The sequence below is a fragment of the Onychostoma macrolepis genome, chromosome 01 (genome assembly GCF_012432095.1).
Source record: "Onychostoma macrolepis isolate SWU-2019 chromosome 01, ASM1243209v1, whole genome shotgun sequence".
Classification (NCBI taxonomy): Eukaryota; Metazoa; Chordata; class Actinopteri; order Cypriniformes; family Cyprinidae; genus Onychostoma; species Onychostoma macrolepis.
The window spans coordinates 17,212,140-17,234,269 of NC_081155.1; the positions used below are offsets into that span (position 1 = coordinate 17,212,140).

General features: G+C 35.5%; 1 protein-coding gene across 1 annotated transcript; it reads left to right on the forward strand.

Annotated features, from left to right (window-relative positions):
* The first annotated feature begins 1,315 nt into the window (after positions 1-1,315).
* Positions 1,316-18,582, forward strand: dtx4b (deltex 4, E3 ubiquitin ligase b). Its single transcript, XM_058781340.1, has 7 exons — positions 1,316-1,665; positions 1,844-2,058; positions 9,423-10,467; positions 13,925-14,033; positions 14,138-14,539; positions 14,693-14,782; positions 16,657-18,582. Exons 1-7 carry the CDS (start codon positions 1,640-1,642, stop codon positions 16,882-16,884), a joined length of 2,115 nt encoding a protein of 704 aa, XP_058637323.1. The 5' UTR covers positions 1,316-1,639; the 3' UTR covers positions 16,885-18,582.
* The last annotated feature ends 3,548 nt before the right edge of the window (positions 18,583-22,130 follow it).

Sequence of the window (22,130 nt, forward strand, 5' to 3'; positions counted from 1 at the left end):
TTCAGACAAGGTCTGTATCCTACATCGGTGCACTGTGTTATTTATTTGTTAGGAGTTCAACGGGATCCTTTGCCGACTATTTTCAGTATCGAAAAATCCTGGTCAGGTTGTCTCTATATATATATAAACGACAGGTGGCGCTACGACGTAAATGTCGAACTTCAAGACGTCTCATTGCCAGTGTAAGCTTACCAAGTCCATTTCCTGACATAGCTACATCTCTATTACGTGTGAAAATGAATATTTACCTGTTTGAAAATATGACCATGTTCTCAACAAATAGATTCCAATAATTTTATTACATTGTTTTAGCTTATTGTATGTAACACATCGTTTTTTGTTTTTGTTTTGAGGACTTCCAGTTTTTATTCTCAGGTTTTAAAACATTAACTGGGCAACAAAATACTCTACTTGTGTTTATAATATCAACAATAGATACAAAACATATTTTCCAGCAGTAGTGTCTCTAATTTGACACATGGCCTGGCTTAACAGCCCATGCTTTAATTTATTTTCTCATGTATAAAAAGTTTTGTATACAAATGCATGTTTTGGTGATGTTCTGTGTCTTGTTTTATCATACTTAGTGATACATAGAATTCAACAGTTTTCAACTTAAGTGTGTTTACATAGGCAAACTGGCTAAAATTAGGTCAGTTTTTCATTTTTATGCAGTTACTAGATAATATCTATGAATGATTGCTTTTTTTCGTTCCGTTGCAACACAAATCCATCATATTAGTTGCTCACCTGCAAACTACATGAAAAAACATGACCAACCAAACAGGTTTCGGCATCTGTGGTGCGTTAAAAGTTTGGCAACTTCTGATTTGTGAACGAATCGTTCCTTGTTCACGAATCAAACTGAATCGATCCGAGCGGTTCTTAGACCAGCTCACCGATTTATTGAAACCATAGAACCGTGGCTGCATGCAGCTTTCAAATTTAAATTAAATGAGCTTTATTGGCATTACATTGCACCGTATTGCCAAAGCATTGTCCATTATCATGCAGCTTTCATACTTTATAAAAAATATGGAACATGATTAAGAACAATAATGCCAGCATGCTATTATTTAAATCACAAATATTATTTAAATCATATTTAAATCACGCTGTGACAAAGTAACTAGCATACTACTGTTACTATTCCTGCCATAGCAAGATATTATAAAACTTTAAGAGTAACAGTAACTTCAACAAGTAAGAAGAGTAAGTTTAAAGCAACAGACTCGTTTTCAAGCGGTTCTTTCAAACGAGTTGTTCGAAAGAACCGATTCGCGAAAATGATTCGGATTTTCCAGCACGAGTTGGGCATTTACTCAACACACTGGTGTGTAACGCTGGGGAGGTGTTGGGTGTTACTTCTCCAGCTCAGTTCTCGGCACACAAAACCACGAGCGGTTCAACAGAGATCGTTCACTCGAGCTCTACATGATTTTCGCTAATTCGCACCTCGTCGTGGCGCAAGGAAGTATTAAGAAGGAGTAGAAGCACAAACCGAGGAACAGTCAACGCCGAATGTGTAGAATAAGGGAGAATAATATTGGTCCGTTGACGGTTTGTTGACACTCGTAAGGAGTTGGTGGGATCTCTCGAGCCCAGCCATGGAAGAAGCGATACGGAGATTTCTTTCCTGATGCTGCGATCAGCCCCTACACAAATGTGAGTACACCTGCGATTTTATATGTAGGAAATCACAGTATACGAGCTCAAAATACATACTCGTGTGTTTGTCGATGTTATACAGACCAGGCAGTACAACATTACCATGAACAAATCTGTCCTCACGCGTTCACTAAACGGTAAGTGATGCCTAACTAGTTTTCTATTGTACTTGTAGGGACACGATGTCGCTGGCCTCCGCCGTGGTCGTCTGGGAATGGCTCAACGAGCACGGGCGCTGGCGGCCGTACAGCCCAGCCGTGTCTCACCACATAGAGGCGGTGATAAGAAGCGATCCTCGCGGCGGCAGCGTCGTTTTAGGCCGAGCTGACAGCCGCCTGTCGCCCTACATCCTGGATCTACACTCCATGCATCAGTTCAGACAGGATACCGGTAAGATGAAGATCAGCAGCGCAGCACTCTACCTGTGGCAAGCCACTTTTACATTCATTCTGTATAACGATCTAGTTGAAAATTATTTTATGTTATTATTTGTGACTCTGGACCACAAAACTAGTCTTAAGTAGCACGGATATATTTGTAGCAATAGCCAAAAATACATTGTATGGCTCAAAGTGATCGATTTCTCTCTTATGCCATTAGATTATTAAGTAAAGGTCATGTTCCATGAAGATATTTTGTAAATTTCCTACTGTAAATATATCAAAACTTAATTTTTGATTTGTAATATGTATTGCTGAGGACTTCATTTGGACAACTTTAAAGGCGATTTTCTCAATATTTGGATTTTTTTTTGCGCCCTCAGATTCCAGATTTAAAATAGTTGTATCTCAGCTAAATATTGTACTATCCTAACAAAACCTATACATGGGAAGCTTATTTATTCATTTTTCAGATGTTCAAAAAATGTTAAAATATCATTTTATATGCATATTTATATATCACTAGTAAAATATTGAAATACCTTCATCAAGCATTCAGTAGATATTAGTGCTTGCTAATCACTACCCCAGCATTGACAAGTAAAAATACAGTTGTTATTAGTAACATTTTTAATATTATTATATTTAATTAATAAATTTTTCTTTGATATTTTTGGAGCTTAGGTGTTGCCGACTTTGCATTTTCAATATGCTTCTACTTGTTTTTTAGTCGAGCACCCATTTGAGATAGATGTGCGTGCTGTTGTTTGCTCTTTTTAATATTATTATATTGACATTTTTAATTGAATTATGAGCAATTTTGAGTAGTCCTTGCATTTTGAGTCAACCAATAAGATAAATGTTGTTAGTAACATTTGGGAATAGATAGTAGTAGCAGGTACTAGTAAAGCTGAATTCAATACTAATAACTAATTAAATATGAAAGCCTGTTTCTACCACAAAATAAAAAAGTAAAAGAAGGTAACTGCTACTTTTTATTTTACAATTTGGACTTTGTTTCTCGCAGTTGTGAGATTTTTTTTCTCAATCGCGAGTTTATATCTCACAATTCAACCTTTTTTTCTTCTCAGAATTGCGAGTTAACATTCTGACTTTTTTAATGCAATTCTGAGTTAGAGGGAAAAGGTCAGACTTGTGAGATGTAACATCAGAATTGCAAGAAAGAAGAACTCCGATTTGTGAGATAAAGTCACATTTTCGCAAGCTTCCATACGTAAGTGCTAGAATCTCATGAATAAAATTGGAATAGAATCCAGCAACAATCGGAATGCATTGTACGTTTGAATCAAGTGGTAAACCTTTACACTTTTGGAACTATGACTAGTAGCAAAGGAATTAGTGCTAGTATCTCTTGGTGAAACTAAAGAAAAGACTAGTCATTGAGTAATTAAAAATACAAGTATTAGTAACAGATAACTGTTAGTTTTATGAAATAATTGTTAAAATGTCTTGAAAGTGCCTCTCAAGTATTGTTAAAGTATTAAGTATCAATATGTTATATATTGCAATCTGTATTACAAACTGGTATAATATTCTAATCAGTTTGTTAAAAACATAGCCACAACTGATAAAAAGTGAGTGACGAATATATGATTTATAACTTAAAGTGCCCCTATTATGCCTTTTTTGTTTTTTGACCTTGCATGCATGTAAACCTGTTTTACATTTATGCATTTAGCAGACGCTTTTATCCAAAGAGACTTACATTGCATTCAAGTTACAGTTTTTACATTTTATCAGCTCTTGCTTTCCCTGGGAATCGAACCCATGATCTTGGCGTTGCTAGCGCCATGCTCTACTATTTGAGCTACTAGAAAGCATTTTAGTTTTAGGAGACTCCAAAGACAATATTAGCAACCTTAAAAATGGCATAATAGGGGCACTTTAAGAGCACACCTAAGCTCTAAGTCAACATACTCTAGCAGTCTGCATTCAGCGATTTTGATGTGTTGCACATTTTTAACACTCCTGTGCTTATGCACTTATTTGAGTTTTGAAGTGTGACATTGAATAATGTCCACTGTCTGCCTGCAGCTGTTGTTTTAGAGGGATACACAATGGCAGATATATATAAACCACACATTGCATAGCAAAATATGAGACCAAGAGACATTTTTTGCCATAAACCGGCAATATATGTTAAACAATATAACATTAGAAGTACATTTATGTACAAATCGAAGGAGTGAGAAAATAGAGGTGCAGAAAAAAGGCACGCATGTCATGCTGTAGTGAACACAGCTTGTTACAAAACTCCACCCCGTTTTCCTATAAAATTTACCAAACATGCTGAAGAAATCAATTTTGTAGATTTAATTCTTTCTAATGCTTGAAGCCGAGTTATCCATGTCTGTTAGTCTGATCTTGCTTTTAGTCAGACTAAACCTCTATTTTGTTTTATATGTAAAGTGTTTAAAGTCCTGTATGTTTGCAGACCCTGATTAAAGTGACTCACAGCTGTATCCCTGTGGATAAAGTGCATTGGTGGTAATCAAGTGCACAAGGACACTCATAACCGTACAAGCCTAATGTGAATAATGGTTTACAGATACACACACCCAGGCAGCTCCCAAAAATGATCTTTTTGCTAACACCCAAATTGTTTTGAAATGCTGACTTTTCTCTGGTAATGTTTTGCCACCAAACTAAGATGAGGTTAGTGACATTTGCAACCTTAATCGCTCTGTCAAGACTTGCCCTAAAAACCTGCAAAGTAACTTTCTCAGACACACGTACACAGAGAGTGAAGTTCCTTAAAGGACTACCCAGGGAAATGAGCACACTTCCATGTGAAAGAACGAAACTATAAAGATTGATTGAGGGGGGAAGAAAAGGGGAGTGGTTGTTATTGTGCAACAGGCTAGTGTGTAGTTTCATCAACTCTGGGCCCCTGGGGTGCCGTCAGTTGCTCTGTTTTCCATTGCAGTCTGGAGATTAGTATAACACACACACACACACACACACCCCCACACCCACACCCACATAGGGCAGGATTGTGTTTCTCCTCATCCAGTGACTCTCACATGGTTGAGCTGAAATAATTTCTTTCAGGCTGACCATTCTGTGAATCATTTCTGTTGGTATCACTCACTCCCATGAACACACATAGACATGCGCTACCAGTCAAATAGTAATAAAGATTTTTAAAATGTTTTTGAATGAAGTGTCTTATGCTCACCAAGGCTGCATTTTTTTTGGTTAGTAAAAACAGCAATATTGTAAAATATTATTACAATTTAAAATAACAAAATAATATATTATAAAAAATTATAATATTGTAAAATAAAATAATTCAAATAAAAAATTATTTTTCAGCAGCCATTACTTGAGTATTCAGTGTCACATGAATTAGTATCAATAATTATTGGTGCTCAATTATTATTGATGGTTCTTCTTTTTATTATTATCATTAAAAAATGTTGTAGTTTTTTTTTTAAATACAGAGAAACTGATACCTTTTTTTCATTTAGAAAGAACAGCATTTATTTTCAATAGAAATCTTTTACAACGTTAGAAATAGTTTACTGTTATTTTTAAACAATTTAATGCATCCTTGCTGAATAAATGTTTTTTTTTTTTTTTTAATTCTACAAAAGTTTTGAAGGACTGTTTATGAAGGTTTGCACACACACACGCATACAAAAAAAATAAAATAATAATAATATATATATATATATATATATATATATATATATATATATATAAATTAAATAAATAATACAAAATTAAGTAGCAAAACCTGTTTTCAACAAACAGTAAGAAATGTTTCTTAAGCACCAAATCAGTATGTTAGAATGATTTCTGAAGGATGATGTGACACTGAAGACTGGAGTAATGATGCTAAAAATTTTGCTTTTCATCACAGTAATAAATTACATTTTAAAAACTATAAAATAGAAAGCAGTTGTTTTGTTTTAAATTGTCATCTTTCACAATATTACAGTTTAATAAATGCAGCCTTGGTGAGATTTCAAATCTGAATTATTTCAAAGTTTTGAATGGTAGTATAATAATAAAAAAAAAAGCTTTCTCTTTCCTTAGTCCCTCGCTGTCTTGCTTTTTCTAATCTGAACCATGTCTAAAACTTTGCTTTACAAACACTTCCTGCGTTTATTTGCCTCTTTATGATGAATCGCTTGTTGTATTTACTCAAATGTAAGTCACTTTGGAAAAAGGCCTCTGCTAAACGATTAAACGTCAATGCAGTATAGTTGTTGAGTTTGCTTTCTGCTCGCGTTACTTGAGCTGCAAGCAACAGTTTGTCATCCTTACTGATTTTCAGTGCTGAAAACCATTTTATAAATAGTTTATGGCCTCTTTATCTACAACTCTAACTCTCTTTTTCCCTTGGATTCATGCTATAAGGGTCCTTTGTGTGCCTCGGTTTTGCTTAAGCCCAATGTGTTATGGGACACCCCCTGTGGTGCGAGGTGACCCCGATTCTATCTGGGGGCCTCCTCAAGGTATTATGAATGTAGTAGAGTAGACATTTTTACACAGACTATAAATGTGTTTACACCACAGTTAACAGAATATAACAGAATATCTAGAATATTGTTTAATAATTGCATGTACGAAAACATAATGCATGCTGTCGAAATGACAGAGTCTCTCCAAAGGAGGCTTTTCCAGTCTAACTGCTTTGCTGTGATACAAGGGAAAGTTTTTTTTAAGTATCAAGCTTCATTTTCAAATAGCTGCCTTCTCATTTGTCACAGTCATATATTTGATGATTGGTTAATATTTTTATATTTCCACTGACCTTTTGTAGCCATCCAGATTTACACTTTGTAAATGACAGAAGTCTAGAAACATGAACAGAAAACATTTCATAATAGAAAATAATAAATAAAGGAAGAAATGTTAACCCCCATCCATCAGTGATCCTATGGAATTCATCCTATGGATAAAACGTGTATCAGAGATTTTAAAAGAATCATTTTGCATCTATAATTCATTGTATTTATTGTATCTGATAATTTTATTTTTTTAAAGAGAGGGGAACAAAGTTGTTACTTTTGAAGACGGGAGGGAAATAAAAAATGGGGACCACGATGGAGGCACAGAGCCAACAACAATGGAACAGATGGACAGTCCCTGTACACCTGCTGTTGGGCTTTGTGCTGCTGAAAAGGTCCTGGGATCCTTAACCCAATGTCACATTTTATGATCTGCTGTAGCACAGCCTTCTACTCCCACTTGCATACTAGCACAAGCTTGCACGCTTTAAGTGCAGGCAGTATGATTGGCATGTGAAAGTGAACATGGCCATCTGTTGCTGTACTGCAGTGTTGAGAGGAGGCACAGGACAGACTCTATTGGACTGAGACATGTAGTATTAAATAGCATGATTTCAATTCGTCACGATCAATACAGATGGAATCATTTATTTTACTTACTGATTTATGTGATGAGAGATTTTTTTTTGTGATATCAGACTGCAGGAAATATTGAACTTTAAAAATCCACCTTTTTTAGCACTGTGAAATGAGTCTGTGTAGAAAAATATGACAACGGTCCAGTATCGGTTTATAATGCGTTGTGGACAGCCTTGTTGAGAGCCTTATGGGAGTGTCATGCCGTGTTGCTTACAGTGCAGGTGGGGTTGGAAAAACTAAAATTGCATTAATTGGTAGAATAATCTGATTAATTCACAAAAATGTGTCACATTTCATCAAGTCATTTTTAAAAATGAATTTTGACACAAAAGCACATGCAGATACACTACCTTTCAAAAGTTTGGGATTAACCTTTTTTTTTTTTTTACTTAAAGAAAATTAAATTTATTTAGCTAGTTTGCATTAATTTGATCAGAAATAACTTTAATGACATTTTATAATGTTATGAAAGATTTCGGTTTCAAATAAATGCAGTTGTTTTGAACTTTCTATTAAACATAGAATCCTGAAGACTGGAGTAATTACTGCTAAAAACTCAGCCTTACCCTTACAGGAATAAAGTACATTATAAATTGTTTTCATTTTTAATATAATTTAATTTGTTATAATATTTCACAAAATAATAATAATTATTATTTTTTTAAGCATTATTAAATTAAAAGCAGTCTTCGTAAGCATAGGAGACTTCTTTAAAAAAAACAACAACAACAAAAAAACAACAACTAAGTTTTGAATGGTAGTGTGTGTTCATCGAGCTTATGTTCTGGGACCAGAGAATAAAATAACACTTTTTCTAAAAGCAGCCCCTGAAATACATAATTTGAGTGTCCCAGCCTTAAGACGTATGTGCCGCTCACATGCAGTCAGATACCACATGAACCCGTAATACATGTGTTTATCATTAGCTTGACTGTATTCAGTGAAATGACATCTCATAAACAGCAAAAAAAAACAAAAACAAAACATGGCATTCATCTGTTATACCAAAAGACATTGTTTCATTCAGGTACAATAGAACTGAAAGGGAATGACAGTGATTGAGGCACAGAGCTGGTAAAGTGAGTTCAGACACAAAGAAGGATGATCAAAGCATATTGATGTCTTGCTTTACTCCACCTAATTTCTGGAACTTGCCTTTTATCATTTGACCAAAGTTACGTTAGATCTGCAAAATCATGCAACGTGTAAAACTGACATAATCAGATTTTTGTGTACTTAATTAGTGTTTTGTACTGTTTGAAGATCTAGTTGGTGTATCTGGTTGTTAAAAAGAGAAAATGTTCTTTTACTGGTTTTATTGCTTGTAAAACTCAGTATATTCCCAGTTCTCCTCTTGTGCTAAAGTTCACGCCTCAGTGGGTCTTTTGTGTGCAGCGGCTCTTTGCTTTATGCTCAAATCTATTTATTCAGATGGGTTTTCTCTCTGTGTGTCCTGGCACTTTGTCATAAATCCTTAAATGTATTTTTTGCATTAGCTAAATGGATGTTGCATGCATTGCCCTAGTTAGAATTCTTACACTAAACCCTCCAGATCCTGATCTGATCTAGAAAGAGTATAAAACCATTTCTGTTCTGATGAATGGGTTTAAATTTAAACATGCACAAAACAACAATAGGTATTCACTGGATATAATGGGGAATTGAATGCTTACATTGAAGACATTGTGCAGTTATTATCCTGCTGTTGGGTGTCTTTGATGCAGTATTGTTCTGATGATCAGATAAAAATGACATGCGTAACATGTTGACAGGCTGCCTCTCTTGTAAGAAAACACTTTAAAGGGATACTCCACCCAAAAATGAAAAGTTTCTCATCAATTACTCACCTTCATGCTGTCCCAGATGTTCATGAATTTCTTTCTTCATATGAACACAAGTACACAGTCCCTTTAACTGGTTGATTACATTTACTGTATTATAATTGATTCATAACCCTACCGTTTTACCTCCTCAGGTACGTTAAGACCAGTGCGACGGAGTTTCTATGACTCCACCTCAGCTCCAGGCCAAGGTTGGATATGGGAGTGGGAAAATGACGCAGGTTCCTGGACGACCTATGATATGCAGGTGATCATTGCCTTGCAAGTGGCATGGGACCGACAGCAACCCTGGCTGGACCTGACATCAATAGGCTTTTGCTACTTTGTAGACTTCCAGACCATGACCCAGATTAACAGGCAAACGCAGCGGCAGCGGCGCATCCAGAGACGCTCAGACATGGTTTACCCACTAGTCTCTGGGCCACTGCCTAAAACCTCACAGGCTTGGGGTACAGGCTCAAGGTCTGGAGGCATTGCTAAAGGACTTACATCAGGTGGGGGCTCAACCAGGGCACTTCTCGGGGTAGGAGTTTCTGGATCTACTTTGAGTAGAAAAGGAAGTGTGGTTTACCCAAGCGGGACGCTTTCGGGATCATCTCTCGCTCCTCCTGGACAGCCATGTGCCTGCCAGCAGTGCATGCTGGTGTTGAGTGTAAAGGCAAATGGCACCTCATCACAGACACTGGGACGTGCAACAAAGCCAAACAGTCCTAAATCCAACTTTGGGACACTTGCATCCTCCTCTGCGTCCATGTCTGTTTTAAAATCCTATTCTCATACACTACCACATGGCACGTCTTTAAAATGCTCGCTCTCGGAAGAAGCCAAGAATTCTGCTGCTTTTGATCAGTCATTGTCTCTTCTCACATCGGGCACTGCCAATCTCTCAATCTCCTCCAGCCGCCCACCGCCTCCAACTCTGCCATCGCCGAATAAGCAGCCTTCGTCCGCCCCAAGCTCTTCGTCTTCTGCAACATTTGTGCCAACTGCCATGCTTATTAACACATCAACCAGTCCCTCATCATCCACAGATTTGACATCATCTTCAACATCATTGCTTTCTCAACGCTCTGCTGCCTGTGCTGCCCCTCTGCCATCTCGTGCCAGTCTTACAGGGCTTAGTCGGCCTGCTTTGCAGAGAATTGCCATGGCACAGTCACGGGCCCTTATTGCCTCTGGGTGAGAAAAGCCATTTTACCTTTTTCTTTCAGTTTCCCCCAGTATACATTATAGTTTATTTCATTATGCTATGATTTAAATCTATAATATACAATATCGTTCAAAAGGTTAGGGTCAGTACGACAATAAAGACATTTATAAAGTTACAGAAGATTTTAGTTTCAAATAAACGCTCTACTGAAAAAAAAATACTGAAAAATCCTGGTTTCCAAAAAACATAATGCAGCACAACAGTTTTTAATAATAATAAGAAGAGTCATCATACATAAAAAAACATCAAATCAGTATATTAGAATGATTTCTTGAAGGGTCATGTGATGCTGAAAATTCAGGTTTACCTCACAGAAATAAATTACATTTTAAAATATATTTAAGTACAATTTCATATAACCTTTTCTAATAATATTTCACAATATTTCTGTTATTACGGTGTTCTTTCAAAACCTTTAAAAAATTCTTTCTGACCTCAAACTTTTTAACAGTATTTACAATAATAATAATATGCTAATGTTGTTTGCATATAATATTATATATTATTTGGCCGTTTATGCCACACTTAATGTGATGTATGAATGTCACTGCATTAGATAACAAAATAAATGTGGGTGGTGTCTATTTTAAAGAAAAATACAAGCACAGTTTAATAAGAATTATTGCTAATAAAACAATAAATAATATACTATTTATAATTAACAAATTTAGCACTTTTCCGAATGCTATCGACATGTTCTACTGACAACCAGACAACCAACGGCCGAAGAAAATTAACCTGTGGTTACTCTGCTCGGAAACTTTTGTGAACTTCAGGAAACAGAATTTGTCGACTAAAATGACCAGTATATATATATAGTATAGTGTTAATAGATGTGAGTTCAGCTCTTGTATTAGTGTGTTCATGTATTTTACCCCTCCTCTGTGTGGGAGTGTGTTTCTCACGTTTCTCACACTGCTAAATCATCCATGTCTGCTCTGTTTGATGACCATCTGGGGACAGAATGGTCTTGCTCGTTCCCTCCCCACCCCCTTTATGTCTATAGCTGTTTCTCTGGCTTTTCCCGCAGCTCTCAGTCGTGATTTCATGTTCCCGCTGGGTTTCTGCGGCAACCTTTGTTGACAAGACATGGGCTGGTCTGCATTAGCAACACAATGCTCTCTCACTGAAGCATTTGACATAGTAGAGTGTGTGTGCATGTCTATGTTAGGAAGGATTTGGGGTGACGAGCAAAAGGTTTTGACGTTGAATGTTGTAACGATTGTGTCCCGGTGTTTCCTGAAGCATTAGTAGACATGACATGATGGGGGTTTGGGATGTAGCTTGAGTGGATTGAAGTTTGAGAATAAACTATGTGCAAATACAACCAGAAACAGATTTGAAGTATTTTTACTCTTTTGTGGCTAATTATGATGTTACATTTTAATTTTATTAAAAATGGTACCAAGGCTAGATTATAAATCAAATACAAATTAAATCATACAGGTGTTGCATACATGTGTGAGAACATAGTGTGCGCTTTTTAATGGTACGTTCTGTTTAAGACGTAAAGCCATCTGGAGGCATAGATCAGCAGTTGTTGAACGTGTGTGTGTGTGTGTGAGAAAACAATGCAACAATTCTGTTGTAAAGGCATGGCTGCAGAGAGTGACCAGGAGAAATATGTTGACTTAGCATTTGTACCCTAATCAAATCCGGATGCTTCTATTTCATCCAATCATAACACATTTTCAATACATGTCCATTTCAGGTGTCTAACTATGTATCTACTATAACTATGTCCCCTGGATGTGTTTCTAAATATTTAATGCAAATCATTTCCTTAAACGAGCATGTAGAAACTTTAAAATAACACTTCTTGTTTCACTCTCAGCTACACACACACATTTGCAGTTGGTCTTTTAGCACATCAAAATAACTCAATCATACTGATGAAGCATTTGGACAGTTTAAAGAACACTCTTTAGTAGAGTAAAGCAAATAATACCTATAATAATAAAAATTCCCTTAGATAATTCATTGATTAATACAAATTGATATAAAATTTAACAAAACCGTACAGGTTGCATAATTTTCGGTTATTACCAGATAACAAATTAATTAATGAAGGATACAACTACTTATTATAAGTCTATCCAACCTTACCCAGATACATACAGTACACTCAAAATGATACGTACTATATTGCAATCTCAACTGCTTGTTGTATTGTTGAAAAATGGAAAATATATTATTGCTCAGCAATATATTGGGAGTTAGATATATTAGATATATAGTACATCCTACTTCACCTGCATGCATTCATACAGTATATTCACATAAAGCAATATGTACTATATAGCATCTTGGCCACGTGATTGTTTCTGTTACCGCAAATTTTTTATCGCAGAGCTTTGTATGCAAAGTCCTCATGCATAAAGTACACTTGCATGGGGCGATATATACTATATAGGAAATCTTAGCTGCTTGATTGCTTAAGTCATTGCAAAATGCATGCTACTGTATATTATCACCCAGCTCTAATCTGGTTAATGTGACTATAATGCATGAAGATATCAAGATATTATAAACACACTTTTTTTTTTTCTATAAAGCTACTTTGAAACAATGTGTATTTAAAAATATATGCAAATAAATTAGACTTCACTAAATAGAAGCCAGCTAAATTAGGTTGCATGACAACCTAAAAAACCTTTAAGAAACAATCCAAGGTTAGCAAAAAACAAACAAAAAAAACATCAAATTCACCATGACCCAGACTAGATTAGATATGGGTTTATATGCAACCAGTATAAACATTATTTGCACTGATCATAATGTCTTTTGTGTGATGATTTATTGACTGCCAAAACCACACAAGCATTGAAATTCAAGAGACATTTAAAAACCAAACACGTAAAGGGATAGTTCACCCAAAAATGAAAATTATATAATTAATTATTCACCCTCATGTCGTTCCGGACCCAGAAGACCTTCGTTCATCTTCGGAACACCAGTTAAGATATTTTTGATGAAATCCGAGAGCTCTCTGACCTTCCGTAGACAGCAAGGGTGCTACCACGGTCAAGGCACAGAAACACAGTAAGAACATCATTAAAATAGTCCATGTGACATCAGTGGTTCAACCGTAATTTTACGAAGCTACGAGAATACTTTGTGTGCAAAGAAAACAAAAAGAATGACTTTATTCAACAATTTGTCGTCTCTGCGTCACCCTGGTGCCATTTTGGAGAGTATCAGGATGCATGAGTATGCTATGATCTAAATGTAAACAACACATAGCATGCGCATGCGTCGTGATGCTCTCGAATTGACGAATTTCGAATTGTTGAATAAAGTTGTTTTTGTTTTCTTTGTACACAAAAAGTATTCTCGCAGCTTCGTAAAATTAAGGTTGAACCACTTATGTCACATGGACTATTTTAATGATGTTCTTACTGTGTTTCTGTGCCTTGACTGTGGTAGTTACACTGCTGTCTATGGGAGGGTCAGAGAGTGCTCGGACTTCATCAAAAATATCTTAATTTGTGTTCTGAAGATAAAGGAACCTTCCTTATGGGTCTGGAATATGAGGGTGAGTAATTTAATGATATAACTTTCATTTTTGGGTGAACTATCCCTAACTAAAAAGACAAGGCCATAATATCACTGGCTAGATGTAAATGTTCCATCTTATAGGCCATGATGCAAAAAGAACAAATCCATTTCTTAAACTTTTTATGTCTACGTCTTATATCAGTATTTTGTATTTCCTTTCAGGATTGTACTATCTGTATGGAGGCTCTGGGGGGACCCTCTGGGTATAAGGGTCCAGGTGTAGCAAGTGTTTCGCATGCAGAGTCGGTTGGAAGACTGGCACAATGTGGGCATCTTTATCACCTGCAGTGCCTAGTGGCCATGTACAACAATGGCAACAAAGACGGCAGCCTGCAGTGTCCCACATGCAAGACAATATATGGAGTAAAGACAGGCAACCAGCCACCCGGTAAGATGGAGTACCATGTCATCCCGCACTCACTTCCAGGACACCCAGACTACAAAACAATTCGCATCATCTACAACATCCCGCCTGGGATACAGGTATAACTATATCATATGGTTTATGAAGTTGTGTTCTATTAAAGATGCTTAGATTGTAGTCTATTTTCAGTGCATCTTGGTTGCGTTTACACCTGGACTCCACACAATCATTATTATATTTAATAGAATATCTCCTCTCCTGTCTCTCACAAGGGTCCTGAGCATCCAAATCCAGGGAAGCCTTTTACTGCAAGAGGATTTCCCCGTCACTGCTATCTTCCAGACAATGAAAAAGGACGCAAGGTAAGTCCTCCTACCATACAGTGCCTGTTCAAAACAACTGTAAAGTTTGGGTTGTTTTTATGTTTTTTAAGTCTTTTATGCTCACCAAGACTGCAGTTATTTGCTCAGAAATTGTAATATTGTGAAATATTAGTCCAATTTTAAATAACCATTTCTACTTAATACATATTAAAATGAATTATTTATTTTAATATGTATGATTATAATTATATATTTTTTTTACTGTGATGGCAAAGCTGAATTTAGCCATTATTCCAGTCTTCAGTGTGTCATGATTCCTCAGAAATGATTCTAATATGATCATTTCAATGTTGAAAACGGTTTAATATTTTTTTGGAAACCATGATTATTATTATTTATTTTTTTTTCAGGATTCTTTGATTTAATAGAAAGTTCAAAGAACAACATTTGTTTTAAATAGACGTTTATGTGTGTATTTGTATATGAAGAATTTATTTGCAAAAACCGATAAATGCCACTTTAAAAAAAAGAGCTGATTGCTAGTGATGTGACGTTCAACACCGAGGCTTCGAAGCCTGTATCAGAAAAACGAAGCATCTTGCAGTGAAGCACTGTACCGGAGCTTGATTCATTTTGCCAAAACCACGTGATCTGTGACGTCCGAAGCTTCGTTTTCAATTCTGTTTCAAATAAAAAGAACCACTTGCGCAGTTTGAAGTGTCACACACTTATTTGATAAGAATAAATCATAATACGAATAAATATTTGTACGTGTAGTTTTGTAGTTTTTGTATCAATTCCCGCTTCACAATCACTTCAGCTGACCATTCTGGTAATCTTTTTATTTTGATCATATATGCATATCATATATTCTTGCCTTTTTTTTTTTTTTTTACAAATTTATTCACACTAATTTATTCATATATTGTGTAAAACAATGACTGGCATGTAAAAGACCTGTTTATATAGAGTGAATACTTTCTTTGCTTTATTTTCATAGCACAAACTGATTTATTATCTGAAACAATCCAAAAATGGCTGGGTCGTCTGGGACGCAAAGGCAGCTCTTTCCACCTTTTGACCACAAGATGTCGTTAGTGTGCATCATCTTGAAAAGCTGAACCCTTAAACACGTTTTGTCAAAAAAGCCGGTATTGTCCACTTTCAAGGCACCGCGAGTTCACGTTTTACTGCAGAAGCCGACAAGCGCCCTTGTTGTTTTTGAACTGAAGCCGATAAATCCGTTTTAGCAAATCAGCGCGCTGTATTCAGGTCAGGTGACAAGGCTACTTTCAGTTTGAAAAGACGTGCTAGCTGAGAGTTTCGTCAAAGCTGACTAAAGGTGATCGAGGATGGATAATTTCGACGAACTTGATGAACCTGTGATTATCTTCTTCAGCGCGTAAAAGGAAAATAAAAGCTGAAACGTTTTCACACAACCTTGCAAAAGCAGCACGTTACAATGGTGAGGGAAAAGCTCGTGTAATCACATCCATACAGTTTATGATCACAACAACGTTTGTCAGGCATCTGCATTGTCATCTGAGGAGATTAAAAAGATTAAACGAGTATTTTTTGTTTTTTAACTCTAAAACATGAAATGTGGAGTTATCTGCTTTTGCTATAAAAAAAATATTTAATATGTAAAAAAAAAAATACTTTCAATGAACTTTAATTTTGTAAATTACCTGTATTTATTTACTACATTATTACTTAATCCAATTATTTATATATTAATAAAATAATAATAATTTATTATTATTACTTAATCCAAACAACCCAACTGCAGTTTGATTGAGGTCTATATATTGCTGAGATTGAGGTTTCTGAAAAAGAGGATCTGAGAACACATTTAGATTTAATGTAGTTTTAATTATTATTGCAATGATGTCAATATGTTTTCCGGTTCTTAGGCATTAAGGCTGTTATTGCTGGCGTGGGATCGACGGCTGATCTTCTCAGTGGGCACCTCCAGCACCACAGGAGAATCAGACACTGTCATCTGGAATGAGATCCATCACAAGACAGAATTTGGCTCCAATCTTACTGGACACGGCTATCCAGATTCTGGCTATATTGACAATGTACTAGAGGAGCTTAAAGCCCAGGGCATCACTGAAGACGAGGAACAGCAACTGTGAAGAGGATGGGATGTGCTCGATGGCAGTGAAAAAAATAATAATAATAATGGTACTAGATGTTCTAGGAGCTTTTGAGCTCAGAAATACGAGTGAATTCATATGAAAAAGAAAACTCTGATATAAAACAATGTGACCAATTGGTACGATTAACTATGTAAATGAGGTACAAGTCAGCAAGTATCCCCAATCTCAATACGAATTAGGGCATGAAGTAACACAACTTACATGAGAAAGATATTTGGTTAAAGGAGAAAGAGAGGTTTGAAGGAAAAAGGAAAGTGTGAAAAGCAAGAATGGGAGGTGGAGGGGACTCGTGAGGTAGAAAAAAGAGGGAATAGAAAGACTAAGAAAATGCAGGTTATTGAAGCAGCGGTGACGTGTTTTATCTGCTTAAGCGATGTTGCAGTCTGAGTTTGCGTAAATTGTGTTAAACGGTTGTAAGTGTGGGTGTATTTAGTCGACTCTGGTACCTCTAACTGGATTACTTACTCTCAATCTGTTTACTAGAACTCAGAAGTATAGTTTAGTGCATATGAATGCTTGTATTATAATTTGTATTATCATACAACATCATTCCTTGTTTTCATGTATTGAGAATTTATACTATTTTTGTACGGATGATAACATGTGCATAAGATTCAGAGTTTTGATTCATCAAAATAGAGCGGCATTTCGTGATCAACTGAAAATCACTTTTATGGAAACATTAAATTAATTTATGCTGGTTTATATGAAGCATGAAAAAACCAACTAATTGTTCTTCCTCAGATAATTTGAGTACTTTATGTGCTCATTGAGATAAAAGATGTCTCTAATGCATCTAATAGTTATAGATTGTAGAATATCACATTTTCACGGTACAGGAAAGAAGTGCAGCTTTACTCCACGTTCAGCATTAAATATGTTCAGCTTTAATACAGAAGAGAGCTATAAGCAAATTAATTTAGACTGAGATGACAGAAGGAATAGCAAGCACTTCATGGCTAGAAAGATGTGTAGTTTAATGATCCCTAAGGGTCAGTTTAGTAATAGTTTACCAAAATGAATTTTGCAAACTAAAGGATTTTGCATAAAATATGATCTAGCTCTTTTCAAATGTTCTTTACTGTCCTCATATCCTGTTTTTAGGCCAGTCTGTATGTTAGGTCAATTATTGACCCGTTTTATAATGATCCACTTCTAAGAACGTGCCATTGTTTGGCATGTGTGTATCTGTGCATGTGTGAGCCTGTGCAACATGTGTATGTTTGCATTTGTGCTTGGTTAAATATAAGAGTGTATGCTATGCATCCACAACACAGAGGTACGGTGTTATTCATCTGCATAATCGTGTTTTCATGCATTTCTGTTTGTATTTCTCTTTTATATTAATATTTTACTATATTTTAAGAATGTTTCATATGGAGAAATTTTATACTTTAAAGTTGAGCCTCAACTGTTTTTGGTTTATTTTTGTCTGTTTACAAATGCAACAAATGCAATTTTTTTTCGTATGAAGTTGTGGGAAAAAATATAGCTTCGAAGTCGACCAACTGCATTATGTTGAGTTTTGTAATCTGTTAAGCATTAAAATAAAATTATCAAATAAAACTTTGTAATTTTGTGAGGGGGAAAAAAACTTTTTGACAAATGGAGAATGATAATACCTGTACATGAAAATGAAAAAGAATTAAAAAAAAAAGAATAAGAGAAATCGAATTATTTCGCCTTCATTGCATCATAAAATATACTGTAGGACATTTTGTTATGGTAATCTGCAGGTTTTATGCATAACGGAAAATCAAACCAAGTGCTTTCAGAAAACATGGAATCTTGTTTCTTTTTTTTTTGGTCTTTTTTAATAAATTGATGTTGCAGCTGTTGTTTATGTTTCAGCCTTGTGTTGAAATACTATAAATGTTTTTCGCATTCATTTTTCAAATAAATTTTCACATCTCTTAATCTAAGTGCACTACAATATATATGGTAGATAGCCTAAGAAAAACTCAAAATAGAGCCCACTTTTTGTTTTCCCCTTAATGCACGAGTTGAGTGGAAATTAAAAAATAATAAAAAAACGTATAAAGAACCTGTTAAGCCCAGTATGGTTCTTCAGCATAAAAGTGATTCACATCAGCTTTTGCCATTGTTGTAAATTCCCATTCATAGCAAACATATGAAAGTGGAGGAACATTTACAATCTAAGGAGAAGAATAGGGTTCCTCTTATGGACAAAGGTGCTGTATATCTATGAAAGTATAAATGTATATAAAATGATTTCTGTTTTTACAAATACGTGCAAACCATTAAATACACGTTGATCTGACGCATAAGGCAAACAACTGAAAGCAATGAAGTATGTCCAAAAAAAAAAAAAAAAAGTGACGCTAAAGTGAGGCTTTTAACGCCCTGAGCGTTAAAAAGGGAGATTGAGTGAGAACGTGTTGGCTATTTAGCGAGACACCCCTCGCTGCAGACTGTAGCTCGGTGACGTCAGGTATCTACATCAGGTATATGTTTACCGCGCAAAGTGACGTATGGTATGTCTATGACACGCATGCGCATTGCGTGTGTAATTTGCATTACGTGGTGACGGTAGGTGTTTTTGCGTCGTGCGTGACGTAACACGTCATAAAAACGCATGCGCATACTTAACAGAATACTTTAATAAAATGTAAAAGTATAAGAACCCTAAGGTGGAAAAAAAATAAAAACAATAAAATGTAATACAGCACATATCCATGATTTTAATCATGTCTCATCTCAGGTAAAATGATACGGAATTACAGAGGTTATTCTGTAATATCTGTGTAGTATTTTATTTACAAATTATTAACATTCTGTTGCACTTTACTTCACTGTGTATATTGTAATATTACCCTTTAACGGCGCCTTATATATTTCTTATTAGGCTAGTCAACATTACAAAAGATGACATCAGTCGTCAGCTGTAGTGGTGCAGATCTTAAAACGCGTGATTTTCACATTGTGACGCGGTCGACTCAGGTTCGAATCCGCCTTTTAGCAAAGTTTTTTCTCCCTTTTCAAATTTCAAATCACATCAAAAAAGCATTTATTTTCAATAAAAATTAAGGAAATAATCAAAAAGATGTGAGGGAGGGCTTTATTGTCCCAATAAGGTGATATCCATTTAATAATTTGAATTAAAATTATAATTTACACTCAATACGTTATTATCGCATAACGTTAATGTTTTATAATGTACTACAATACTGAGGTGCAGATAATTACCACTGTTTGCAATAAGTAGTTTAAATAGCAGAAAATCCTGCTATCACTTAGTGCAAATAGCTGCTGCCTTTCTTATTTTAATCTGTCCTCTGTCATGGTTCTTGTTTATTTTGGATAATTTTGGACATTTTCCTTTTGCATTGGCAATTCTGCATGTGAAATATTTAAGCCAATAAAGTAGTTTTAAATTCAATTGACTACATACAGTATATTTCAGTGTCTGCATCCCATTTTATGCATGGTGCCTCCAAAAAAACCTAACTGATAACATTTATCAGTTTTTTAATTATTATTTCAAAGAACAAAACAGAAAGTATAATTGTATATACAAATATAGATTAAGACTATGGACTATAAACATGACACAGGAGAAAAAAAAAAAAAATTGCATCTGCTCATTCTGAAATTCACCTCCATCACTGATAAAACAATCAACCGAGCAGTAGCCCTCAAATTCTTTAAATGAATAAAACCCACACAGGACTTCCCTCCTGTCAGTCCTGACATACCTAGGTGTGCAGTCTTTAAATACAGTATCTCACTGCACCGTAGGCACTGGGTCTGTGAATACGACACCCGGCACTCTTGTCTGTATTGTGCAGAAAATGCACTCCAGTTCACGACACCTAATTTACATAAAAGAACAAACAATATTAAATCATTTTGAGGAAAGGCAAAAGAGCCATACAAGGAAAATATTTTAAATGTATTTTTAAATATTATAGGACGGTGTTAGAAAAGAGTGTTGTTTGCTTTGTCTGTAAAGTACCTAAGAGATTTAATTTATAATCAGCATTAACCAACTAAATTAAAAAAGTTTGTCAAGTCAAAATTTAGGTTGGCTTGGCTTGAGAAAGCATAGCCTGAAACAATTTGAAAGTTTTACAGTTGAGGGCAATACAGTCTATCAGGGGGGAAAAAAACAAAACAAAAAACAGATAGTTGAGATGAGACAGACAGAAAGATGAGAAGAGAGACAGACACTCAAATACTTTTTACAGTATTGACTACATGTTAAGGAGTTAAAGAACTATCTGTCTAGACATATGAAGTGGGCCTCTTCTCTGAATTTCTCCCTAAAAAGTCATATGAACATGAAGGTAAATTTAAGAGGTAACACTTTACAATAAGGTGTCATTTGTTAACACTAGTTAATGTATTAATTAACATGAACTAACAATGAACAATACATTTGTTACAGTATCTATTAATTTTTGATAATGTTAATGCAAAAGATGACAAATATGAGAAACATACATACATACATACATACACACACACACACACACACACATATATATATATATATAAATGTATGTATGTATTTATTTATTTTTTTATTTTTTTGCAATGCATGCAATTCATTACTTTATTAATATAAGTATTTCTGCTCTATTTTAATACATCTTTAAAGGCTAATTTTAGGCGAAATAAGACTTTTAAAGACCAGCAGCAGAATCCCTGTCACGTCGAATACTAACACATATCATAAAACATGTCATAAATGTTTGAAATCGCACACATTTGCAATGACACTCTCTGTGATTATGACCAAAGCATCCTTACAATTAAAAGCCAACACAAACGCACATTTTTAAGAAAACAAAAGTAAGTAAATGTTCTGGAAGTGAATGAACCATTATTGAACCGGCGTATTTACGGTAAATACAAATGTAACGTAGGTACGTGACGTCACCGCGCTACTGCGCCTGCGTTATATAGACATACCATACCTCACTTTGCGCATGCGCGGTAAACACATACGTGACGTAGGTACCTGACGTCACCGCGCTACAGTCTGCAGCGAGGAGTACTTGTATTTTGCACGTAAAGTCCAATAGCATCCAGCTGCAGCCCGGCAGACTCACCTCCGGCTAGACACCAGTGGCTGGACACCAGTGGATAGACAGCTTACGTCATTTCCGTATCGTCATTCACTTTTCAAATTGACGTCATTTCCGTATCGTCATTCACTTTTCAAATTTGACGCGCCATGCAGATGTCAGCGGTAAGAA